At 36.2% G+C, this 18,754-nt stretch overlaps 1 protein-coding gene across 2 annotated transcripts; it reads right to left on the bottom strand.

Moving 5' to 3' along the window:
* Positions 1-3,482: 3,482 nt before the first annotated feature.
* Positions 3,483-17,109, bottom strand: si:ch211-214p13.3 (nectin-4). Of its 2 annotated transcripts, XR_010915179.1 has the most exons (9): positions 16,811-17,109; positions 14,731-15,072; positions 14,333-14,635; positions 13,282-13,375; positions 8,732-8,883; positions 8,021-8,114; positions 7,854-7,947; positions 7,477-7,562; positions 3,483-6,077 (listed from the first exon to the last, which is right to left on the bottom strand). XR_010915179.1 is itself a non-coding variant. In XM_067515745.1 (8 exons), the coding sequence occupies exons 1-7, from the start codon at positions 16,866-16,868 to the stop codon at positions 7,857-7,859; spliced, it is 1,134 nt and encodes a 377-aa protein (XP_067371846.1). In that variant the 5' UTR covers positions 16,869-17,108; the 3' UTR covers positions 7,152-7,562; positions 7,854-7,856. The 2 variants fall into 2 exon arrangements, 1 of the variants encoding a protein (XP_067371846.1); XM_067515745.1 differs by lacking the exon at positions 3,483-6,077 and having other exon boundaries at positions 7,152-7,562; positions 16,811-17,108.
* Positions 17,110-18,754: the final 1,645 nt, after the last annotated feature.

Genomic DNA, 18,754 nt, shown 5'->3' with positions numbered 1-18,754 from the left:
CCAGTGTCAGTTACAACTGCCAGTAGATAAATTTACATTTAACCGGTTGGAAAAATGCTGGCATTGCCTTTACAAACTGCCTCTTTCAGTTTGCCGTTTTGCTATCTTACTTCCACTTAATCTTACATGATGGCATAGCTCTAATTCACATGCACATGGCATGTTTTTTATCTTCATTTTCATGATGCACACTGTCCGCCGAACTGAAAATGCAAAGTTCATTTTACATTTATCTTTCACACTGAACTAGAAAACGATTTGTCAGTTGAATCATTTGTGCATTTTAAACCATGACAAAAGAAAATGAAAACATTTCATGTCATCCAAGGCTTCTCACAGTCTGGAGGTTGTATAGTGTAACAAGTTGGTACAGCAGGTCTTGTAAAGGCTTACACCTTACAGCCTCACATACAGGGCTGCAGAGGTAGACAAAAGCCACACTTCACTTTTATGGCCAAAGACCACCGGTGATCATTTCCTGTATGGAAACTGTTGCTACTGCTACTGTGAGTGGAAGGGGGAGTAAATTTGACATTTCACATTTCAGCTACTGTATAATACACAGAGGCTTGAGCTGTATTTTTCTACATGTTTCTGTTAATTTTGCCCCAGTAACACGAGATTAAAACTTCAGTTTAGAAAAGAGGACTGAGACCAAACAACAGAGACAGATACTCAGTACCGGTAAGCGAGCATAGTTACTACATTTACCAAACTGCAACTGCTAATGTGATCTTCTTTAAGATTCTCTAAGATTTTCATTTATGATTCTCTAATCCAATATTAGTTTCAAATTCAAATCTTGTATCATATTTTGTGTTATATTTTGTATTTAGTTGTTTTCTTGCTGCCTATCTTGGCTAAAATAGTCCTGAAAATAAAGGGCTTTATTCACAATAATTTTTCTAATTTACAGTGATAATCAGAACATAATTATCTTTGCTTCAAGGTTCAATGAAGGGTATTTTCAGATATCTGAGCATCAACAGCCAGTTGTTGATGTGTTACATTGTCTGGATTGTCTCTGCAGCAGGTAAAATTAATTTCCAGCACCATATTTTGAGTATTAGCTAGACAAGAAAGGTTTGACATATCAAGAAATACGATACATTTCTTTTTTTTTTCATATTTTTTTGATTGGCTTAAAATAATTTTAAGAAAGTAATGTGAATCGATCAGCTAAGGAAGAGTTTGTTATTGTCTAGCAGAGTGACTTTTTTCCAAAATGTCAAACTGTGTCTCTACTGTAAGGTGGTTGCAGTGAAAATGAATCCCTTGAACTTTCTTACTCTCACAGAGGGAAACATCATCTCAGAGGTGGTGAATAGTAAAGTTTTCTTGCCCTGTAACGCATCAGTGACCAACCTCACTCAGCTTTCATGGAAAATTAATGGAATTAACCTGTTGACCTACAGGCCACAAGGAGAATTATATAAATACAAAAAAGAATTTAGCCTAAACAGAAATATATCTACATCAAAGAGCCCATTGTATGCACTAATAATAGAGAGAGTTCAGAGGTCTCACGCAGGAAACTACACCTGTGCAACCGTCACATCCACAGGACCACAGGAACAAACATGGAAACTGATAATTACAGGTGCGTGCAGTTCTAACTTATAGGCTTGGACTAAACCTAATGGGAAAAATGAATGGAGTAAATAAAAGGTTATTAATGATAATATCGGTAGACCTGACAATTACTATGCAGTATCTGTGTGAACTTGGCACACACAAGGATAAGCCACACAACAGACAGCCTATGTCCTCTAGACAAACAAAGACAGCTGCACAGTTGACTAAACAGAGAATAGCTTCCTGTCTCCACCCAACATCAGAGGATTGTTTATGACGGTTGAGTAGTAATCTATTCATTAAGACCTCAAGACACCTTGGGGACTACTTTAGTTTCCATTTGCATATAATCATACATAAGTACATACAACAGTTTGAAAGACCACAGGATGTGAGAGCAATTTCTTTGCTTTTGCCTTTTGTTTATGAAACAGTTATCTTACATAGAAAGAATTACACAGTTGGTACATGATATAAAGCTTCATTTAACTGTATATCGCTCTTAAATCCTTTACAAATTCTTATTTCTTGCAGGGCATGAGGATGCTGATAACTGGAAAAAGCTAGTTACTATGACTAGTACTCTTACTTGTGTGTTTTTCCTGATCTTTATATTTGCTTTCATTTTTATTCAAAGAACCTGCAAACATTCCAGGTAAGTTGCATTTGCCTTCAGTCATTTACCTGTTGACTCTTTGTTCACAAACACTATAGCTCTTACACTAGATTTCACACAATGTCACTCTCTTTTACAGAACTAATCAGTCTCCCACTGCAGTAAAGGTAAATACAATAACTACTCTACAGTTTATGTAATGAGAAAATATTGAATTTTAAAAGGGTTACTTCATTAATTTTCAACTTGCTTTCTATATTCTTAGTTTAGAGAGTATGTAAACAAACAGTAAATATCGTTCTGCCTTCCCTATACTAAGATACTGCCATTTCCATTCACACTGAGTAATTTGGTAGATGCTTTTTATTCAAAGTGCCCTACAAAACAAAAAGTCAGGTATAAAATATTATCAAATTGTCATGTCCCATGAAAAGAAATGTTTTAGTTTCAGTTATAGTTGTTTAGACAGGAAGGTGGTTTTGCGTTTACCACTCTGTAGGTTAGAGTCAGGGCTTTGAACATGATGCAGCTATTGTCAACTGAGAAATTAGGTGGGCTGCTGCACTTTTAGATCTTGCTAATGTAGAGAAAATCTGCATACCAGAGTTATGGACATGTGGTCAGTTGGGCTCAGTGGTCACGATGAGCCCTGGAGTTTCGTCAGACTTTGTGGGGACAACCACTGAAGATCATAAGTTGATGCTCATGCTGTGTTGTACTGAAGGTCTGACTGGGAAGACCACAATGATGTCTCCTGTCCATCTTAAGAGACAGACATGCGTAATGATCCAGTTGAGTCATACAGTGGAAAGGACAGATAAAAGCTGCATAGCAATGATAAGAAAAGTCATGTGAGAGGATGACAGATATCAGGGCTGTGGTATAAATGGAAAAGAGGGCAGAGAATTGTTCCTGTAAAACGACCACTCCCGAAGCTGGAATGCTTCATGGGATTTTCCCACACAGGAGAAGCCCTTTAGTAGGTTTTCAGCCAGAAGCTTCAGAGATTTTTAATGTATGAATTAATTTGAAAATTGATGTCACCCTTTAACAAATTGAACTGAAGAAAAACCATGTTGCAAGATGTTCTGTAAAGGACTAAACTTGAGCTGAGACAAAATAACTGTGAACTCAAGATATTTAAATGTTGTAAATTGTTTCTCTGTAATTTCTTTCCACAGCATGAGCAAACAGTGGACATTTATGAAAACTGCTTGGAAATAGATTATAGTCAACGACACTCCCACTAAAGCAAGAAAGAAAAAAAAACTGGGAAAAACTGGGAGTGAAAACACAAAGGAAGGAAGTGAGGATACAGTATGTGGGAGACAAACACAAAAACCACTGCAATCTCTCCTGGAATACATTTTTTTTTACTCAATTGTAAACAGCTTTCAATACATTTATGTAAGGAAATTTAATGTGATTTTTATTTGTATCAGCTGTAAATGTTACTTTTATTTACTACTTTAAAAACATTGAATAAAGTTAAAGGTTTAAACTCTTGTTAAGCCACAGACACCCTGGCACCCTGTTATTCTACATAGGATAATACATGAATACAGATTTCAAGTGAAAACTTTAAAATGAATAAGGGCTGCTCCAAAAAAGAAACCTACGCAAGCACGGAGAGAGCATAAAAAAACTCTGGCAGATTCAAACTGGAGACCTAGCTGTGAGGCACCAGAGTAAAGCACTCCCACCAGTCCCAAACCGTCAAAGACTTCATTGTTTGTAGACTAACAAAGCCCAACTGAAACTCTGTCACATGACTAGCCATGTGACTTCATCCGCAGGGTTATAACTGAGCCATGAAGCATGTCTGTACTGCCATTTTAGCTTTTGCTGTGACTTTATCTTTCTCAAGACAATGAAATGAAAACTACAAAACACACTCCAGAAACTATGAAATGTTGTTTGTGATAAAAAGGAAGGCATACATGTTGTCGTGGCAACATTCGTCAATGTCTAGTCACAGACACCTCAAGTGTAATTAATAAAGAAGCTTCCACGTCCAGAATGTCTTTAAGGGTTTTAGGAGGGATCTTTATCAGTAGAATAGATCCACATGAGGTTGTACACTTTCATCAGGGGAGTATTATAAGGAATGAAGAATGAAGTACAGCACAAGTCTCCAAACTTGTGCGCACATTCCTGTCCAGTTCTGGGGAAGAGCTTATTGGGGTTTTCCTCCGCAGATCCAAACGATTTTGTTTAAAGCATGACTTTGGTTTGAATAAATAACTCCCCACTTCCCTAGAAACAACGTCCTTCCAGCAGACAACATCTGGCAATATTGCAGCATGTTATATACACGGTAGTGGATGTCAGGAAGTAGCTGAATGTCCTATTCCCAAATTTGGAGATTCCGCCAAACAAAATTTTTGGTCTTATTCTCATGTTTATTAAAACAACTGGAGAAACCTCAGTCCAAGGGAGACATGTTTCTTCAAGGTACCAATTTGTTTGTACATTAGTACCTGTCAGTATCTGAAAATTTACAATATTTCGGTGCATATAATATACACTCTATAATATACACCCTTTCTTCTGCAGTATAAAACATCTGTGTCTGTTCAAGATATATATGTGTGTGATACTTCCTGTTGCGCAGCTTCTTTAGCTACAGCATCCACTTTCAGGTTTCCTGCTGAAACTAAGTCAGTTTTGTTAGACAAACGTTTTTATCAAGTTATGCAACAACATTACTATGTTACTATGAATATGATCGTTATCGTTCACAACTGCAAAATCTTCTTGGTTCCTGGAATCTGCTTAAGGTGCTCAAATTAACAAAAAAAATGGATTTACAAAAAAAAATTAACAATAAGTTAGTTAACATTAAGGTAGTTAACTATTTATCATACACTATATTAAAACAAACAGGAACAAAATGTTTTTTTTCCCTTAATCAACATGAATGGAAAAAAATCACTAGCTCCTCTGATCCTAAACCTCTGTACAATGTTGTACAATGATGTACAATGTAAATCACCTTCTGACATGAGCAAGACAAGACAGACTGCTGCAAATTGACGGGGCATTAATGCATGTTTATAAGACAATGGCTGAATCAAATGCTCTTTTTGTGCACGTAGTACACATAGTACACAGTTACTGCTCATTTTATTACAAGTTCAGTTGCTTTTAATACAGACCTAGGAGCTCCACTGTATACCAAAAATGTCAACTCCTGACCATTCACTTTAAAAGTGTAAGCAGGAAATGTACTCTCTCCCTCAGCATTTAAAACTCAGCCTGTTTAAATTTAGCTCTCAGAGTGACCACATTGTTAAATCAATTTCCGCTTTGTCAGTCAGTTTTCAGGCAAATTGTCGGTGCATGTGTGGCAAGCGTTTCTTCATTGCAGTTAGCAAATCAGCGTGTGTGTGTGTGTAAGCATGTCTTCATTACAATGTTTGTCAGTGTGTATTATCACCCTCCTTTTGACGGGACACCAGCAACTGTCCCTGGGGCACCGGCTTTTCGTGCTCCCGTCAGTTTGCCACTGGCAATGACTTCTCAGGACAATGTCTGAGTCTATGTCCACCCCAATGGCAATAAGGACACCGGTCCTTCCCAGAGGGACAGTCTCTTGCCCAGTATCCCCTTTTGCCCACATGCATGGCATTCATCTGATATTGGATGTCATCCACCTCCCCCAACTCGTCCTCTGCCTCTCCATCATCCACAATATCCTCTTCCTCTATGACCTCTGTCATATGAAGACATCTTCATCAGTGTATGTCCTGAAGACCAATTGCGGACCCTCTGGATCAGCCACTTCGACCATAGTTGCGGTCAGGAATCCTGTAGGACTTTTACTGTGTTTGCTCTTATTCTTTTTACTCCTGAAGTGGTCGCAAGTGAGGCAGATGATGAGAATCTAGAAAGTGGGGAAGATGATGATAAAGTCAGAGATTGGTCCCACAGGTTGTGGAACTGATTGTTGTTGTACGCATTGTTTGTGTTCTCCTTGCGGTGATGGTTGTGGCAGCACTGATGGGAAGGAGTCCAAGCCAGCATCCAGTTTCAGCACTGTGATATGTGGATAGAGAAGACACACTGGGAATATGTGGTGATGGTGTGTTTTCTAATGAAGCGTAGTCTCTTCTGTGTGTTTTTTTTCTTTTTTTCACATTCACATTTTATAATTCTCTATATAACTCACACATCTGTGTGTCTTTCTGTAACACTCTTTTTAACCTTCAGCTTCTTTTCTTGACTTAAGGTTTTTTCCTAAAGAAATACCCTGAGGAAAGCCAAAATCCTCAGTCCAAATTTTTGAACATTTAAGACTTTTTCATAATCTCAAAAATCAGACCCTGAGGGTCCCAGACCCCCTTTACTTCCAACATTTCCCATAGGAAGCCCATGCACAGCTCTCCAACACAGACATCTCTGTGAGGGTGATTGTCTTCTAAGCTCCCAATCCCTAGCGCTATTTGTTGGCCCTTTAGTCCAACCTAGTCCAAATACTCCCCAGTTAACTACAAGCTGTTAGGTAATGACACCTAACTATCAAAGCCTTTATCCTCCTCACTGATCACCCGATTTGTTCAGATAAATTCAACCTAGAATGGTAAAACTTGGGCTCAATAGAGTCAATTTAGAAGCGTATTTACAACTCATCCGGTATCTGTATGGACCAGTATTAATTTTGAGCTTGGGAATCTGGCTGTGAATGGCTGTTATAATTTGGGTTTAGCAACAATCATTTCAGGATATTTTTTTGCATCTGAACTCAACATATTAAAAAAATTAACAATAAGTTAGTGCAAACTGGATGCTGGCTTGAACTCCTACCCATCAGGGCTGCCACAACCATCACCGCAAGGAGAACACAAACAACGCGTGCAACAACAATCAGTCCCACAACCTGTGGGACCAATCTCTGACCTTATCCTCATCTTCCCCACTTTCTAGATTTTATAGTAACTAGACAAAACATAAACATTCAAATGATTAATACTTTATTTTCACCTTTTATAGTAACTAGACAAAACATAAGCATTCAAATGATTAAATTATTTTTACATTTACAAGAAAACAGCTACGGTCACTAAAAACACTTTAAGAAAACTATAACACAACATAAAATTAACTAACAATTTCAAAACATGACTATCTACTAAAAAAAACAAACAATATAAGCTGCCATTCTGAGATGAGATCTATAATCAGTAATCTGCACATTGGTTCAGTCAGAGCTCCTGTTGTGTTATTCTCGCACTGGATTAGTAAACAAGTCATTTAAAAGTCACTTGGTGCATCTGTTCACAAACCAGGTCTATCAGGAATAATACGTTGGTGGTGGTACACAGTCCAGCTGTTGATGTGGTTATTTCTACCATGGATGTCACCCAGATTTCTAAGAAAATTCAGTAAAACTCATTTTAATATCAGAGTTAATATAAGAGTCTGTAAACAGTTTTAGGTAGTCTAATGTAGTACTGTATGCAATCTAAGAGTAATGAACATGACTTTAGCTTTCCACTACACACACACACACACACACACAAAATACAGCACTTGTATAAAAGATGTCATTCTTACTAAATAATGCACAAAATATTTTGGTAGAACACCTATTTTACTTTTAGAGATATTATCAAGACACTCTTTAGTGCACTACATGCCATATTATACAACTTTCCCTAACCTGTTATATTCCTTCTTCTTCTTCTTCTTCTTCTTTTCTTTTTGCACGAAGTGGTGTTGCTGAACTTTGGTCTTCAGGTGGGTTGCTGGTGGACCTGGAAAATGACCCATAAATTATACAAACACACACACACAAAATATAATATTCAATACAACTATACTTGGTACCTTCGATGTTTCTTAATGTAGAAAAATGCTGCAAGACCACAGGCAATGAACACAAGCAGAAGACCAAATAACACCCAACAAGCTGTGCAGGCTCCTGTAGAGAACAAAACAAAAGACAAATACGGATTTACATGACCAAACTAAACTAATGGCCATTTTACCTATACATCTCGTACCAATATTATTTGTTTTCTTCAGGTAATAACTGCTAATATTACTTATTACATAACAATGAAGCTATACAAATTCTAACAATTACTTTTAATTTACCACAGAATATATAGCACAGTTTGACAAAACATGTAGATAGTATTATGTATTTTAGTACAAAATACAAAAAAATATTTTTCAATGTGGACACTTTTTTAAGTAAAAATCATTCACAAATGTGAAAAAAAGATTTCATTCAAAAGACTTGAATTATATTCTGGGTGGAGTTTGGGTAACATCACACATTAATCTTCTTCCACCTAATTTGGTTCTATTAGCAACAGTCTGAATTGGCCAGGACTTTCTCAGCCCAAATTGCAAGTTTGCAGTGTATTCTAAGCCTGTCATGGACTGTCCTTTCACTAGGTCTCAACTGAAAAGAGGGAAAGAACAATGTTCAGGAAGAATCCTGATTAAATACACAGAACTGTTTTATGATTAAATACACACGACAGGAATACAACAAATACTAAAATGCTACAAAATGACACTAGACCTTACCTGAAGTCACATGGACATAAAGTTGACCATATTTCCTTCCATATATGTTGGCTGCTTCGCAATAGTAGAGCCCATTCAGGTCAGATGAAATAGTAAGTAATGTTAATATTGGACCAACTGACTTGACACCAGACAGAGGCCAATGACCAGACCTGGAAGCAACAACATAAAAAAAGAAATGGGTAAACTTAAACTATACTTCCTATTAATTTGTTTTGTTAGTAAAATTTAATATTGTCTTTCATCAGTATAAAAAGCAAGAAGTGGTGATGTTATGGTTGTATGTATGTATTTGGAGGTCAAGGGTTGGGGGAGATGGATGTTTGCACAAAACCTCTCCTGTCATGACAGTAAGGTCCAGGCTGGCTCTGTAACCGGGACTCCCATCCCATCAGCAAAGAAGCCACCCAGATGACAAGTGAAGTTGGTGACATTTTTGAGAAAGTGTTTAAATATTATACATTTACAAAAGTGAAGACTGGGAACAACACCATGCTGTTCGAAGTCATTTACTGACACTCCATGTGTCTTGTGTATATTACTTGTGTTTTCAGGTAAGTTGTGATGAGTATTTTGAGGTCTGTTGCAATATATTTTGTATCAAAACTGAGTTTCATGTTACAGCATTTTTGGTTATTTTAAAGTTTTTATTTTCGGTTTTAGTTCTTATTTCTTTTTCAAGGTTTTATTTCTCTCACAGATGGAGGTAGACAATCTGTCTCTCATTTTCTGTGTTGCCTTCAATCTATCCTCAGGATCATTAAGGATTGTAACAGAGCAAGCAGACAGTCGCTAATCATCCAACATCAGGCCGTTGGTAAACTAATGTTATGTTGAATCAGCATCAGTTCTTTTCATTGAGAGACACTGTCTGGTCTGCTGTTCAATTTAGCTAATTAGGGCACAAGAGACCACCGCAAAACACCAGAGCAATGTAAGTTCTCATCAGATATATTCTCAATGAGAAGTAACTACGAACTATCTGTGATGAATGGGAATGATTTGAAAACTGTAAGCAAATCCTGCCTTTTTTATATATACACATATACATATATATATACATACATATACACATATACATATATATATATATACATACATATACACATATACATACATACATACATATATATACATACATACATACATATATATATATATATATATATACATATATACATATATATATATATATATACATATATATATATATATACATATATATATATATATACATATATATATATATATACATATATATATATATATACATATATATATATATATACATATATATATATATATATATATATATATATATATATATATATATATATATATATATATATATATATATATATATATATATATATATATATATATATTCAGAGTCCTAAGTTTTTCACTTTCCCTTCCTCTCAGAAAGGATCAGTACATGTGCATGTCAATAATGTGCTCAGAGCAACACACCCCAGGACTGCAGGCAAATACATTGTAGTCTTGTCAGCCATTTACAACTTCTTATTATTTGACATTCTTGATTATCACTTGATATAAAATGTTAAGCTCATGTTAAATGTACTGAAAAATGTTATGTAAACCATCACCCAGTTTCTTACTTTACATTCACTTTAATTTATTGATTTAACTCCTACATACTAACATAAAGTTTGATCTAATTTCAGCGGATTCAGTAAATGTAAACCAAACAACATTTTAAAACCTTATTTATTTAGGCTTATCAATGTAACAATAACATCATGATTAACGCCTCCATATAAAAATAAAACATATCTCTGTGGTAAGAAGGTCGTTCATCACCATTTTTTACATTTTGTAGACTAAATTAGAAAATAATTTCAGATTAATAAATAAAAAGTGCTTTTGTTGTTGTTTAGTTAGCTTCTGTCCAGAGTAACCTCAATTCTTCAGTTTTATTTTTGTCCTTTTAGCTTATCCTGTGAGTTCAGGGTCGCCACAGCGGATCATTTGTCCGCACGTTGATTTCGCAGTTTTTATGCTGGATGCCCTTTCTGATGCAATCCTTCCCAAAATATTTGAGCTGGAATTCAGTAAGAAATTTACAGAAGACAAAGCACAGTGTTGACTCAGTTCAGTGATGTGAGGATAACTGTAGCTGCTGCATCTTGTTAAAGAACATATTCTCATGTAAAATTCATGTTTTCAAGTTTTTAGTAGGTGCTAAAAAAGGATAGAGACTAAAAAGAAATAAAAGCCTTTTCAATTACAGTTAAATTTAAAGAATGAAATGAATTGCTTTCTTAAAACTAGACAATGTGATACAGAGATAAACAATGATAACAAAACAATACTATAGTACATATTGGGTTCTTTTTGCCACTTTAGATCATTAACATGACTCACTAGGATGTGACTGAATCCAATGGATGAGTCTTTCTCTGGCTGTCTCTACAAAGTCACTGCTGCTAGACACAAAACTGCTTATGTTGTACAATTTGGTTTTGGGATTTTGCAGATTTCACCTCCCATTTAATGTAAGAACAATATCCAAGCTGACTAACTTGAAATATTAATGTAGCTGATGCTAACATTCTAGCCAAGCTAACATCATATCTACATTTAGCTCAGCTAACATTAGTTAAAATGAATCTATCAGAACACACAGCTCAAAAACACATTTTGAAGTGTAAATAGGTCCATGGTAAAGTAAAACTATGGTTACAAAATACTTACTTACCAAAATTAGAAAGCCTAATGGAGCCCACAATTCACATCACATGGAATGTCCGAGTGAAAAGAAAAAACAAAAAGGCGGCATATTTGTGGGCATGCTGCCTTTTGAGGCAACACAACCTGGTGCACCTCTGCCTTTAGAACCACTTTGTACCACTAAGGCAAGAAGTAAGGCTAATGCAAGCATGGGGAGAATATGCAAACTTCACACAGAGAGGCTGCAGCTGGCAGGTAGATTCAAACTTTTTTTTTTTGAGCAAGGAGCTAATATCGTTTTACTTGCCTGATAGCCAATCTCACCTGTCCAATAGAGAAATTGTAGGCCCATCAAAAACTAAAAAATAAAAACAAAGAAAAAAATAATAGCATAATTATTATTTCTGTATTAACATACAAAACAATAAATTTGGATGTAATAATAATAATAATGGATTTTCTCTATTTTGAACCACTCCAAAATCAGAGTGGTTAGTGCTGCCCACAAAGTAGCACTAGAGCCTTACAGCTAGAAGGTTGTGGGGGTTCATGCCCCTGGCCCACCTTTTTTTGTCTCTCTATTTTGGCCTGAGATAGACTGGCGAACTGTCCGGGTTGACCCTCATCTCTCGCTCTATGACAGCTGGGATAGGCTCCAGCCCCCCTCCTAACTGTTTTAAACATATTGTGAATGTTGGATCCGTTTTATTTGGATTGTTAGACCTTGTGCCATAGTTTTGTGTAGCATTGTATATTATTTAAATAGTATTACTTGTCACTGTATCTATTTTGTAAATATTATCTGTAAATAGTAGTGAAGCTGTAGAGCTTGAAATGCCATTTCTTTCTATTGTTTATTCCTACAAGTGGAAAAAAGCCTTAGTGACCAAAATTAACAAATAAAAGATGATTTTCCTCAAACACATTAAAAAAGTAACAAGGGGGGCTGGTGGATCAATGGGTAGAGCATCTGGTTGGGTTGCAGAAGGCAACAGTATTGAATCCCGTCCCACCCAGCCATCAAGGGCCACCTTGGTCACAGTCCCGAGGTCAGATAAAACGGGAGGGTTGTGGTAGGGAGGGCATCCGGCGTAAAAAACTCAACTCAATGCCAAATAAACATGCGGAACACATTTCGCTAAAGCACCAAGCCAAAAGCCGTTCATCCTTGACAGAAAAAAGTAACACGCCTGTCTTGAAAATGTAACTTCATATATTTGTGGTAAAATAAAGCGAGTAAAGTAAAAAAGTTAATACTTAAAAACCTGATACCTGAAATTCTTACTCAAGTACGGTAACAAAGTGTTTGTACTCTATTACTTCCCACCTCTGAAAAATGGTACTGCTACTTTTTAGTGCAACTGGAAAAAATACTGTGCACTTAAATTAAAAGGGATGAAATGTCTTTATATCTTCTGTTCGCACTTAGCCAGATTATCTTGCATTAATTCTTTTTTAAAGCAGTGCCAGCATTTATTTTTCTAATACAAGAAAACAATTTAGATTTGGCCTCTCATGTGCTTAATGTAATGTTTGTAAAGATATTTTTTTAAAATCCACATATCACCACTACTTTCACTTATTTATTATATGTGTGCAATTATCTAATTATTATGTGTGAATGTAATTATTGATAATTAATTAAGTTCAGTCACATCAAATAGTGAAATTTAATTTTAATCAAAATTTGACATAGGAATGTGCAAGTCAAACTCATTCCAATGGTTTGGTTAGTGGCTAAACTCTTTAACCACTGAACAAAGACCATGAGAATGACAAAGCAAACAATGCTACAAACTGAGGAAAATAATGCTGTTTACAATGTTTTTATGGAAACCAGTAAATTCAAACTAGTTTACCTGCTCCAAGTAATATTTGCAGTTGGATTTGCTTCAGTTAAACACTCGAAGGAGTGTTTTGGTCTTTCATTTATCTTCACTTCGTTTGGTGAAACTGCAAAAAAATAGAAATCAATGAGAGAATGAGCTGCATTATTCCTGTAGCTAAGAAAATACTGTTATCCCACCCCATCTGTACTGTGGACTTGTATTATTAAGGGGTTGTGCGTTTGTTTTAAGGTCAGTTTGCAATAGAAAAATTGGAAAAAACTATTTATTCACTTGTATCTCAATGCTGCTCAGTATTAGACATTGCAGAATGTTGAATGTCTTGTCATACAGTAAAATGCTAAACTTAGAGATTTCTTAACTATTCCTGTGCTTTGGATAAATAAACATCTAAGAGCCAATGATTTAAAGTAATATTTTAAAGACTGTATTTCCCAAAATAATACAGCTGGAAAAAGCTTAGAGTTCACACGTCAGTGAATTAGCTGCATGAAACTTTCTGTCTCAGAGTTCATTCAGCAGACAATGCTATCTCTGTTTGTGCAAATTCCAGGTTTCGATGGCCTTTTCTCCTAAATAAGTGAAGAAACACATCTGCTTCTGGACTAAGGAGTGGTACTTTCCCCTAAATTACTGCAGAGAGCCAGACAGGAACTTTACAACAACTTTATTACGTGAAATGTCTGGAGATTATTTTATTTATATAGTGGCAATTCACAGAGTTGAACTGAATTGAAAGTTTGCAGTAGCATACATTCTCACAGAACATACATATACTATGTTGATAGTTCAGAGAACTAACTATAATCTGCAGCCAAAGCCTGTGAAAACACTATTCTGCAACTTCTAAGTGAAATACAGTGAAAATACAGTATTAAAAACAACCTAACCACACAACCACAGTCCAGAAGCACACACTAGAGCTGTAGAGCTGTAAGGTACTAAGCACACACGCAGGGCTAGTGGTCAGTAATACTGGTAATAATACATGCCCTATTTAAAATAAATAAATATTGAAATAAATAATGAAATAACCAATTCAGGGAAATATGCGTTTACTCACAGTGGACCTGTAACGTCAAGGGTAAGACATCTGCTTCTGATAGGGCTGGACTGGTTACAACACAAGTCACCGGATGATGGTTGATTTCTTTATTAGGTATTCCAAAGAGTGTGCTGACTGTTGTAACTGTACCATCAGTATGTTCAGTTGAATTGGTTGTTGTCTTCAGATTTTGTGTCAGATTACCAGTGAGCCATTTCACATCGGCAGGAGGCTTGGATCCAGCAGCCGTGCAGATAGCGAGGGAAACTTCCTCAATTCCCAAAAAGGGGGTATAGTACTTCACACTTGTGACAGGAGGAACTAAAAGTGTTACAGAATGCAGAAGGTCAACATGCAGGAAGGACTGTAAAGTTATCACACAAAGAAACAAACTTTAGCACAATGATTCATTTTACCAAGTATGTTTAGAGGTATCTCTGTCTTGTAATTTCCACTTGGGAACAAAGTGAAGATGCATGAGTAGACGCCTTCATCCAGCAGTCTGACATTGTCTAACTGTAAAGATCCATTGCGATCATCAACACTCCCAATAAACTTAAATCGCCCATCATATCCATTGATATACAGTGGTCCACTTTTTGGTAGGATTGTAAAGAAATTGTCTTTATTGGGTTTCCCTCTGGTCTTTCTTTGCCATGAAATCTGCGAGATTAACTCCTCTGTGGGAGTGAGTTTGCAGGGAAGGACTGCTGTCCTTCCCTGGACAACTGTGACGTTTCCTCCGATCACCTGGAGAGCTGTAAGGTAAATTAAGACTCATCAGACTATTATCAGATCACAACTCAGAACACAGAAATATAAGTAAGAGCACACATGCAAAAATTCACACCAGGCCTTAGCAAAGAAGAGAAGACTTATCTGGCGAGTATGCAGCCTTTTCTAATTCTAGTCCAGCTGATCAACACGGACATTTAAACTAACTATAACTCAATACAATGTGTCAATGATTCAGCTATTTATCTTTGTTTATGTATATCTGAAGACCTCTTCGGGACCCTGCCCACTGAAAACTATATCAAGTAATTTGCTACCATTTTATCTACCAAGCAGTTTATCAGATATATTGAAGAAAACAATTGGTTGATTCATTGGCAAATAAAATAATTATTAAATACAGCCCTGAACTTTCTTTAGTCTTTAGAAGCATTTCTTGAACATAAAACATGAGCCATCTAGGCCAAGGACATCTACAATGCATTGAACCCATTTGCATAACTTTGCATGCACATTCAACTTTGCTGCTTTGCTCAATATAGGCCCTTGTGCAAACAAAAATGGGAGTCCATGGAGCTTTGTTATTACCAAACAGCAAAATAGCTAAATAAATAAATAAATAAATAATTCTTTCAACCATATGTTTTTGTTGGGTTAGAAACTGGAAGAGATGCCACTATAATGTTTTTTGACCCAGGGAAGATTCCAACTGGCCTATAGGTGTGGTCCTCCTTCACTATGGCGAGAGTTTATTCTTCACTAACAAACCAGGATCCAAGACCAGCAATATGGGTGTAGTGGTTAGCGCTGCCACATGAATGCATGTGAATTTGTGACACACACACACGGCTAGCGGTCACTAATATTGTTAACAATACATGCCCTATTTAAAAGACGTGTATATTTTTTGATGATGAAGACGGATAAATGAATGAGGAAATGAATGAATGAGAAAATGGATGAATGGGTGGATGGACATGTGTGGGATTGTAATATATTATTTTGCACTCAAGCTACTGTATTCTATTCCCATCCCGGTCCAAGCCCTTTAGAAATTGGGGAGGATTGCGTCAGGAAGAACTAAAAACTGCGTAAAAACTGTGCTATATCAACATGCGGACACTGATCCGCTGTGGCGACCCTGAACTCACAAAAGGACGAAAAACCCTTACCCGAAAGGTAAAAAAAAAAAAAGTTTCTACCAAACACACTGTTAAAAAACAATTAAGTTGAAACAGTGTTAGATTTCGTATAACCCAATTCAAAAAAAGTTGGGATTATGTGTAATATGCAAATAAAAACTAAATGCTATGACTCGCAAATCTCATCAACCAATATTTTATTCACTTGAATTTGATGGCAGGTGCAACAAAAGGCTGGGAATGCAAGAGCTTCACCAACGCAAACAAAAAAGGAGTGATGGTTTTATCATTGTTGGCACATTTCATTATATGTTGTGTGTTTTTAATCAAATGGTGATTTTAGAGGCTACTGTTTGACTTATTACTTTTTTTTTGACAAAAATGATCGGATTCAAGATTGGCCTATAAACGCCCATGTTTAATGTTTATAGGTAAGATGATGATATTTTTAAAAAACATCATCCCTGTTTAACTTACACCAACGCCGCACAGTATCACATTTATTCCAGCGACTTTTATGCTCCGACGCTTTTCCGGGATGGTTAGCAAAGTGGAAACTATACGATAATACAGCGCGTTACGATGTGCTAATAAATATAACTAAACGTAGTTTACATACCCTTTACATCGATGCTCAATCGTAGCAGAACAGTAAGCACCAAAAAACCTGCGTTCATTTTGCCTTAAACAGCGATGGCTGGACAAACCTCCATCTTGGAACGAAAGCAATGACTAGCATCCATAGCCTCTGATCTTTTGTGTGGTCTAAGGGCGTGGTCTACATTTTAACGGTTATAACGTAAAATAAAAATGAAAGAACGCTCGTTGAGCAAATTTACACAGACAAGGTTACCGACTTCCATGTAATTGCGAATTACATGGAAGCTTTTTTTTCACTGTAGATGTTGCAAATTACAGCTAAATTAAGTTGATATCTGATCACGCTGCAAAAGGCAGATTGAATTTAAAAAATATACAAAATAAACACAAAACATGGTCAACGCACTTTCCCTGTTTAGTAGTTGTTTTTTCTAAATCCACTATTTAATTTATTCAATTCAATTCAACTTTATTCATATAGTGCCAATTCACAACAAAGTCATCTCAATGCACCTTACAGAATAAAGTCAAGATCATAAAGATGTATAGAGAGAACCCAACAATTCCCCTTTGAGTAGCCCTAGGCAACAGTGGAGAGGAAAAACTCCCTTTAACGGAAGAAACCTCCAGCAGAACGAGGCACAGGGTGGGCAGCACTCTGCCTTGACCGGTTGGGGTGAGTGGAAAGTGGAGAGAGAAAAGAAAAGAGCAACTAAAGCAACAACAAAACATCGGGCAAGTTTGTAGGACCAGTAGCTGCACGCTGGAAAACACACAGCTTCAAAACCCGGGGACACCTGCAAAGAGGGACAGAGAGAGGGAGACAGAAAAAGGAGAAAACACATAGTTCCTTTTTATTTTGCAGACAACAGGTCTACAGTTTGCACCATCTGCATTTGGCTCGTGTGTTGGAACAACAGGTTCTTCCCAGGTGTGTGATAACATGTCTGATCTTAACTAATCTTTCATAAAATGTTTCTGGAAATTTTTATGGATATGTGATGATGAAATTTTACAATTTTCTAAGGGCGCAATTAAGCTATTAAATTTTAAATGGTATATTGTTAAAGTCTTGGTATATACATTTTTAATGTTGCTCTCAAATTTAAGCCATTGTTTCTATCTTTTTTATTCTTGTTTACTAATACTATTAGAGCTATCACCCTAAACAAAATGGTGGGCCAACTTTATTCATCACCTGTCAGAGCTGTTTCATTTTCAGTTCCATTAGTTTATCATTCCCCATATTGTAGCGATTTTGATTCTCTTCCCCCCGTAATTATTCAATGTTATAACCTTGAAAATTGAGTTGTTGAAAATTTTTTACACTTTCACAATCACTTGCCTTGAAACAGTCAGTACACATACCCAGGCAACCGATACCTGCTGCTTCAAGGTTTCTAAACAAAGGCAGACTGTGAAAACACTGTAGAGCAGTTTCTGTGCAGCTTCTTAACATGAAGGCCAGACCTCTAAAAACAATGGTTCATTATTCACCCCACTGGGTTTATTATTAGCCAATGTGTCAAATGTAGTCGGCTTGTTTGTTTTATGGAAGTTTTAGCTGAACAGTAACAAGTTAGGCATGTTAATTACATAAACTGCACAAGGTTAGCAGGCTGCTCGGGTTTCAGTAAGGAATATTCACTCTTCTTGTCCTCTGATTGAGAAACTGAATTGTTTGGGGCCAGTAGTAGTAACATTTTTAGTTGGGGTGAGTGGAAAGTGAAAAGAGAAAAGAAAAAGAACAAAAAAACAACAAAACATTGGGCAGGTTGATAGCATAACCAAACATTGTGACACTACTGTATATTCAGATATTACATACAGAAATTAAATGTACATCTTACATATGTGGTCAACACTGTAGTCTTAGATGATAGTCTAGTATAATTAAACATTGTCAGACAATAACAACAATATTACAATTATCAAAAGAAACAGAAATTAATTAAAGAACTTC

The sequence above is a fragment of the Channa argus genome, chromosome 9 (genome assembly GCF_033026475.1).
Source record: "Channa argus isolate prfri chromosome 9, Channa argus male v1.0, whole genome shotgun sequence".
NCBI classification, from domain to species: Eukaryota; Metazoa; Chordata; class Actinopteri; order Anabantiformes; family Channidae; genus Channa; species Channa argus.
This window is presented reverse-complemented; position numbering and strand designations above follow the sequence as displayed.

Bases quoted from the DNA above. Each gene is read 5' to 3' on its own strand.
- si:ch211-214p13.3 (XM_067515745.1), bottom strand. From the start codon at position 16,868: ATGAACGCAGGTTTTTTGGTGCTTACTGTTCTGCTACGATTGAGCATC. The intron at 13,376-14,332 runs GTGAGTAAACGC...ATTTTTTTGCAG, and splicing joins CTTGACGTTACAGGTCCACT to TTTCACCAAACGAAGTGAAG. The intron at 8,884-13,281 runs GTAAACTAGTTT...TGTTGCTTCCAG, and splicing joins GCAAATATTACTTGGAGCAG to GTCTGGTCATTGGCCTCTGT.